The 7,272-nt window shown below is 41.8% G+C and overlaps 1 protein-coding gene across 1 annotated transcript; it reads right to left on the bottom strand.

The window, feature by feature from the left end:
* Positions 1 to 1,883: 1,883 nt before the first annotated feature.
* On the bottom strand, positions 1,884 to 6,965 carry SAT1 (spermidine/spermine N1-acetyltransferase 1). The gene is made up of 6 exons (XM_085622410.1): positions 6,553 to 6,965; positions 5,840 to 5,891; positions 5,655 to 5,738; positions 4,588 to 4,689; positions 3,885 to 3,925; positions 1,884 to 2,399 (listed from the first exon to the last, which is right to left on the bottom strand). The coding sequence occupies exons 1-6, from the start codon at positions 6,616 to 6,618 to the stop codon at positions 2,229 to 2,231; spliced, it is 516 nt and encodes a 171-aa protein (XP_085478536.1). The 5' UTR covers positions 6,619 to 6,965; the 3' UTR covers positions 1,884 to 2,228.
* Between the last annotated feature and the right edge of the window lie 307 nt (positions 6,966 to 7,272).

Genomic DNA, 7,272 nt, shown 5'->3' with positions numbered 1-7,272 from the left:
AGGTTTTACTCTTTCAGGGCCTCTTAAACTTATGGGACTAGGAGGTACTTTCCAATTCTTATGAAAAGTATAGCCCATTAGCAATACAAAACCTCCGTGGGTTAAATGATAGACAGCTCACTGAAATATGCATTTTAATAAAACAGTAAGAATTGGTTGGCTGATAAGATACGATTTTCACATGCTATTTAGAAAAGAAAACTGTTCTGAGTGTACAATCTCAAGCAATAAATGCGGACAATGCATTTTTTTATAACTAGGCACTGTGTCTAGTCTGGTGCTAGGACGACATTGGAGTGTCTCAGTTCCATCTTGTTTGCTGGAGATAAGGACACCCACAGAATTGCTTCACCCTGGAATTTCTTGAACTCATCTGCTGCAATAGATTGCTTTTTCCTTAGACCATTTTCGTGGCTCCTAAGGACAGACAGAGACCTCCCAAACAAATCCTTTCCCATTGCTGTTCATAGAACTATTGAGAAGTAAAAGGAAAGCCCGTAATATAGTGTCAAACGCCAACTTCTATGCAAATTTAAGGATGACCCATTCACTTTGCAGAAAATGGTCCCAGTTATTTGGGGGCCGTTGCTCTTCAGGTGGACAGCACTTTCTGAACCAGGTAGCGATTGGATCAGAAACATGCACTGAAATTACTAACGATACTTGCTACAACGTTAGTATGAGCTACTTACTTATATTTCAAGTTGGTGAGTGTTTACATTGTATGTGCAATTTATGTATGGTGTAAACAGGTTGGTTAATATTAACAATCATTTATGGTATCAAATATATTTGTGCAGCAGGTACACAATAGTCTTGGATTGAAAGCATCGATATAGTGGGGTGGTGGAGTCAAATTGTGATTAAGGGTTCAAAGAAAAGCTTAAATGTCGCATTGCTTGAAGGTTCTTCGCAAAGGGGTCTCAAGCATTGGGCTTGTTTTTTGCAGGGAGTCAAGTTATATGTCTCATCTTTAAAAAAAAAAAAAAAAAAAAGTGTCTCGAGAGAATGGTAAATGCCACAAACCTCTAAAGCGGTTCTTTTTACAGGTATGTAGCCAGATTGCACAAAATTCCACTATATTCCCTAAAAAAACTCCAGCAAGCATTTCCTTCTCACATAGCCCCAGCAACAGGACACAACCAAGTCACTAATGTACAACAAACAAATTGGTGCAAGTCCATGGAATGGTTTCCTTCCGCATGAAAGGCTATCCCCAAATTGACTGTCCATTGATTCTGGGTCTCCTGTGTAGCATGCTACTCGTAATAAAGCTCTTTGGCTCCTAGAGAAATCAGTACATAAATGTAATTCCTTATGAATGCACGCAATCCTCCTCCCTCTTAACCCCCCCATGCAGGATTTAAGACTTAGTGGTGCACACCAGTTTCCCAAACCAAGGTGGCTAAATGAGCAAACCCCATAATTATAATCAGCTGCCACGAATTGCCAGTTCCATCAGACCAGCTGAGGGCAGATTGCAGATTCAAAAATCCATCTGATCCGTCTTTTTGAAACTGGCCGAGGGTAAACGTATCGGCTTGGGGACTGTCAACGGGATCACTTTGAGATTAGACGGGATATGAAGAGGACGGGGGGGGGGGGGGGGGGGGTGGTGGTTCAGTTCACCCACAAACTGTAGACTACGAGGACACTTGACGGTTATGTTATCCCTCACATTGACACTGCTATAGGGTTCAAAGGCCCTCTCCAGCCCCCCCTCCCCATTATTCGCATTCAGGTACACATTTATGAAGGACTAACCATTCACTTGTGACAACGTTTTCTTCACTATACCTACTGATTAGTCATAAACCTCCCATTGTATTAACGTGCCCGGGGAAAAACATCACTGCTAACTTGGGCATCAAGAAGGACGCAGATAAAATTATTCCTTTTATTTATACAACAATGGATTACACAAACCCCCTTACATACCAGTGTGTACATTGTACACATTTACAAGAAACTCACAAGAATGAAGCTTTAAATAATTGAAGACTGCAAGGTGAAATCTTTTTGTAAAAAGAATAGTGTACAACTGGCTTTGCTTGGAACCTTTTGGGCCAACGTGTTTATAACTACTCCATTTCGTTAAGAGCAAATACGGTATGTTACAATGCCACTGGTAATACAACTTTTGAATTAATGCCCTTGTAAACCTACTACATTGTCTTACTGAAAGCTAAATAAACAGTTTAAAAGTGACATGGCTGACTAGATTAGCTTCACTCCTCGGTTGCCATTTTGCTCAAGTATTCCTTGTCAATTTTAAAGAGGCGCCATCCTTCCTCACTGGACAGATCTGAAGCACCACGTCTCTTGTAGAACTTGATAGATGGCTCATTCCACTCTGCCACCAAAAAGTGCATGCTGCTGCAGCGGTACCTAATAGCTAGCTGTTGGTGAAAACAAATTTAGGGAAAATGCCATCACTAAAAGCATTAAGACCAAATGGAATAACATTGTATGCAGTGAGCAGTCATAACATGCATGTCTTGATCTACTAAAAACCATTTGTTTCCTGGAGGAAACCGGATATAATAATAAGAAAAAAAACCCTGCCACTTAAAATTCACAACATAATTGTCCATGCCTTAAGAAAACTAAATGGCCATATTTTAAATTCTAGATGTAGGACGTTTTACTTTCTGTAAAAGGCCCTCAAAATCCAAATTACCTTTGAAGCAAATGAGAAGTGCTAGCTTGACACTTAATTTTGAATGTGGGGGCAGAAACAACTTAATAGGATTTCTGACCTGCTGGGCAGTGTCAGGATACAAATACAATTCGAACGGTCTGTCATCCGTGTCCTAATGACTGCTCAAAATGAGACTTTGTTAGGTGTAACAGGCAGAATTTTGCATGAGCACTCCCGAACCTATGCATTTAGCTTCATTCAGCAAATGTGTCAACACGATGTTTATTGCAATCCAGGAGTGAATGGTTTGACTGTGTTGGTCATGCCATTGCAATGATAAAGTCAATTTAATTTAAGTGCTCGATTGCACAGTTTGGTTTTAATCGTAGACTGACATTTGCATCCTCCTAGTTTTATTTGGAATTTAATAGCAGTTAATAGCACCAATTTTAATTACTTGACAAATAAAATAAAAGCCGGGTGCAGAAGCATTATTTAAAAGGTCAGTAACTCCCAATAGGAGCATTGGCAGCAATACAAGTTTAGGCCTCGACAAATCTACTTGCCCATTTGCTATGGAGTGTAAGATTTTATCAGGACAAACAATCTTTAGGGTCTACTCGCCCCTGCTGGCGAGGTGACAAACAGGTGTTCTGTTCACTCACTAAGTGAAGGAGCATTAAAGATTCCTCTAAATCTTATTTTTGTCTTGACACATTTATTCATAAGTTCGTTTTTGCCAATTTCAATAGAAAATGTGCTGTCTGTAAAGGACCGTGCACTACCACCTCATGCTTTAGAAATAGATTTATTAAACGTGAGTTTTGAAAGGTGAATGGAGAAACATTCCTGCCCGCTACCGATGGCAATGCCATTAGTAAACTAAGAGGCAAGCCAGTGGTCACGTTTTCCCTGTATGTGGGCTAGATTCTTATTATGCATGGTGCAAACGCTCAGCAGGAATGCTGAGCTCGTATTGGAAGGTGCTCTATGTGATCATGAAGAAAAAGGTAGCACTGCAAAATAAAATATTTTGCTATGGTGACCTAATAAGCCTGGTTTATCTATCAAATACATTAAAGTTACATTGAGTAGATTCTTCAAGTCCTGCAGGTCTTTAAACATGATTTTTCAACGCCTGGAGTCAATGGCTTTAGTAACCGCGGGAGCAATAGTCCATGTACAATAACTACGATGAGCATACTTGCACAAACTCAGAGTGTAAGCTAGAAAACTCAATTACCTGACTCAGCCGCTTGAAGATTTCTGATCCAATGCCAGAACCTACAATGAAAGCAAATCTGAGTTAGTTGAACACGTCTTTAGAAAACGCGCGGGTCATTCGGAAAAGGTTTTAGCCTAACGCGGTGGAATATGACAACTTAACAGAAAACCAAAGAACTACATGAAAGACCGAGCCAGAACAACCGTTTAGGTCCCAACACATTGGACATCAGCCCAATCTGGCAAACTTTGATCAAAAACATTATGCAACAAGCAAAGTGACTATTCCAACGCGAGTGCTTACTCAAAATTTGTGCGCTCTAATCGCAAGTTAATTTTGCGATCGCAAACGGCCGATTTTTGCGAATCTTAAAGTTTGCGATTGCAAAAAGCTTTGATACATGTGCCAGTATGTACGCAATTGGGGAGGCTAGGCTGATAACAGCATATCGTTTTGGGGGGGGGGGGGGGGGCAGCATACCTAATTATGCAACCATACAGGTCAGTAGAGCGTCAGAATTTCATTTAGAAGACCAATAGATTAACAGGTGTCTACAGTGTCACTTAGTAATAAAACGGCCAATCGGTGCCCCATCGATGCTGAAATCCGGGGCGTGATAAGATTATGGTGTACTTCAGAGAATGCTGCTGAGCCGGATCTTGTAACGGAAAGTAACCTTCGTGTCGCTCGCAATCAAAACATACCACACCGGACAACATACCTCGCAACTCATCCATTACAAAGAAGTCTTCAAGATAAAGCAGTTTTCCAATCCATGGGTCGTAAGTGAAGTAATACATCGCAAATCCCACAATAGTATACCCTGGAAAAAACAAGAGAATGTTAATCAGATGAAAAATAAACGTCGCTACCAAGCAAGTTTTCCAACACATTTTATTGCGTATTAAATGCATGCATACACCCATTTAGATTCCCCAATTATAGTTAGGAGTTGCAATACACGTAAACAAATAGCCTCGACTGTCCAGAACGATCATCATTTTCACAGTAACCAAACAATTAACCCCACCTTGAGCAGTTAGCACATTTTCACAATATTACAAGTTCAGTTTGTAGGCGGGAAGATTGTGGAGACCTTCCACTGTACCTGCCTAAGATAACAAAGGGCAGTTAGAAATACCCCCACCCCTGCCCCGTGTTTACACGGCACATCAGAAAGGAATGCAGCTTTTTGGATCCAGCAAATAAGTTTCAGTCTGGCATTCGTTATTTTATTTCCAAATTTTGCAAGCAACCCGCAGTTAAGGACAGTGCAGCAATATTCGGTGTTATCTGCCTACATCGAAATTTCAACATTCGTGTACCACACGGCAACAGCCTGCAGGTGGCCCCATACCTCTTTCGACAAAGCGCACTTACAAGGTACATTATCACCCCTTTTATTTTAATTAAGAATAGTGGGACATATTTCTGATGTACCGTGTTACTTTCTGGTAAAGTTTGGGACTGGCACTTTCCTTATGCCTTACCTCAAAGTTATCATGATCATCTACTTTATTGTGTAACGGATCTTTTAGTTACCTCCCCGCCCATCCATGTACACGCTAGGGCCATGTACATGGCGAAGCTAGAGACTGTAACCTGAAGATTGGGGACAAATTAAAGAAAAAAACATAATTCAACAATGTATATTAAAGCACATTAGGGTCAAACAAAACAACTAAAATGTTTGTTAATGATTATATTAATGTGTCGAGCCAACAGGCATTACGTCTGCAATATAGACAAAATACGTCTGCAATATAGACAAAATACGTTACACGTTACCATCAGCAGTTTGATTTTCTTTAGGGACTTCTGCAACAAGACAGTGGTAGAACGGGTGATCTCCAAAGCCATCTTCCAGGAGATCTTTTAAAAAAGGGAGGGGTTGGAGAAGAACACACATTAGTGGTTGAAACATGGCGCAACATTTGGCCAGGAAGTGTTCGAACTTGACCAATAAGATTTACCTTTTTCAGTTAACACTACTTGGTCCTCCATTTCTTCGTATTTAGCCAGCTCCTACGGAACAAAGTATATGGTATTATGGATTGCAGACCCGTATGTTTCATCGAGTTATTTATCCAGAAATGTGAAATTAGGAAGTACAATTACGTATACGTCAGGAAGAGCACACGTCTGTCACTGGAAACGCCAATCTCATAAAATGAACACTCGTTAGTGGGAATCAAATTAAACTTTTTGTAGTCTAACAGGTAAAAAGTATATTCGCACAAGTTTCGTTTAGTTCCTGTGGTGACTTTGAACTATTTCCTAGAGGAACTTCCTTATTACTTGCGGAAACCTGCTACTTTTACGGCAAGAGTGCACTTGTGCGAACACCGCGGGTGTTTCTGGACGAATGGGTTGAGATGGGTTTACCACAGCCATAGCAGCAAGGGACACTTGACAAGTTATTGACAGTCGTTAACTAGATCAAGGGCAATAGGGCGCGGTACCGCCTTCAGGCACCATCGCACAGCGGCCATCTTGATCACGGTCGGTATCATATCGCCTACCACGCACATAGAAATAAAACCATGTTCTCGGTCATTTTCGTCTATACGTAAAGCAGTCATCTCGAATGTGTGGGTAGAGTGAGGGAAGCAGACGGTGGTACACAAGACGTCACTGCAAAATGACTGTCAGGACATAGTTCTTATTTAGTTCCGCGGACAGTTACCTTTATTAATCGCAAAATGTCGGTACAGTCACCAGGAACGGCAGTCCGCACTGTATAGTTGGCCATTTTCGTCGTTTGCTCTTTTTCCCTCTTCTGACGAGACCCCTGTATTTGAATAGTAGTAAGAGGTATTTCTTCATTCGCGCCCCCAGCGGGTCTATTCCTCAGTCAGTCTGGGAGCCTGACCCGGCGTAGAACATCAAGCTGCAGCCGCTGATCCACTTTGACTGGAATCGCCCGAACGGACTTAAGGGTACCTGTTGTGCAACAGCTCCTATTTATCAAGCGCAAGCTCTCCCCCCACCTCACCCGCTGACGTCATTCCGAGCACTAGGAGTCTTTCAGCTGATTGGCCCATAGCCGTCGACACCAGAGGGATGCACATCCCTTCCCCCAGTCTCCTCCCACATAACGTCAACATTTCCGGCTTGGTGTTATGCATTCATGGAAACTATGACGCACACGAGGCAAACGACTGTTTTTTCTTCGAGGTGGTTTGAGGTACGAGCGCCACCTGTCGGGATGAACAAAGAATTGTCAAATAAATTAAAAGGGTATACAATGCGACAACATTGATTTTTAACCCCTTCGCTGCTGGGCCTCCCCCCACTCCTATGTCAAGCCTTTTTAGGTCTCGCCTGAGTCAGCGCTTTAGCGCTGCTCTGGCGAGAGCTTTAGTAAATGGGGGATTTGGAAGTGCAAACTAGTGCTTTCAGGCCT

The sequence above is a fragment of the Triturus cristatus genome, chromosome 8 (genome assembly GCF_964204655.1).
Source record: "Triturus cristatus chromosome 8, aTriCri1.1, whole genome shotgun sequence".
Taxonomy (NCBI): domain Eukaryota; kingdom Metazoa; phylum Chordata; class Amphibia; order Caudata; family Salamandridae; genus Triturus; species Triturus cristatus.
This window is presented reverse-complemented; position numbering and strand designations above follow the sequence as displayed.

Bases quoted from the DNA above. Each gene is read 5' to 3' on its own strand.
- SAT1 (XM_085622410.1), bottom strand. From the start codon at position 6,618: ATGGCCAACTATACAGTGCGGACTGCCGTTCCTGGTGACTGTACCGAC. The intron at 5,739-5,839 runs GTAAATCTTATT...CTTTTTTAAAAG, and splicing joins AGTAGTGTTAACTGAAAAAG to ATCTCCTGGAAGATGGCTTT. The intron at 4,690-5,654 runs GTAACGTGTAAC...TGTTTTTTCCAG, and splicing joins AGAAAATCAAACTGCTGATG to GGTATACTATTGTGGGATTT.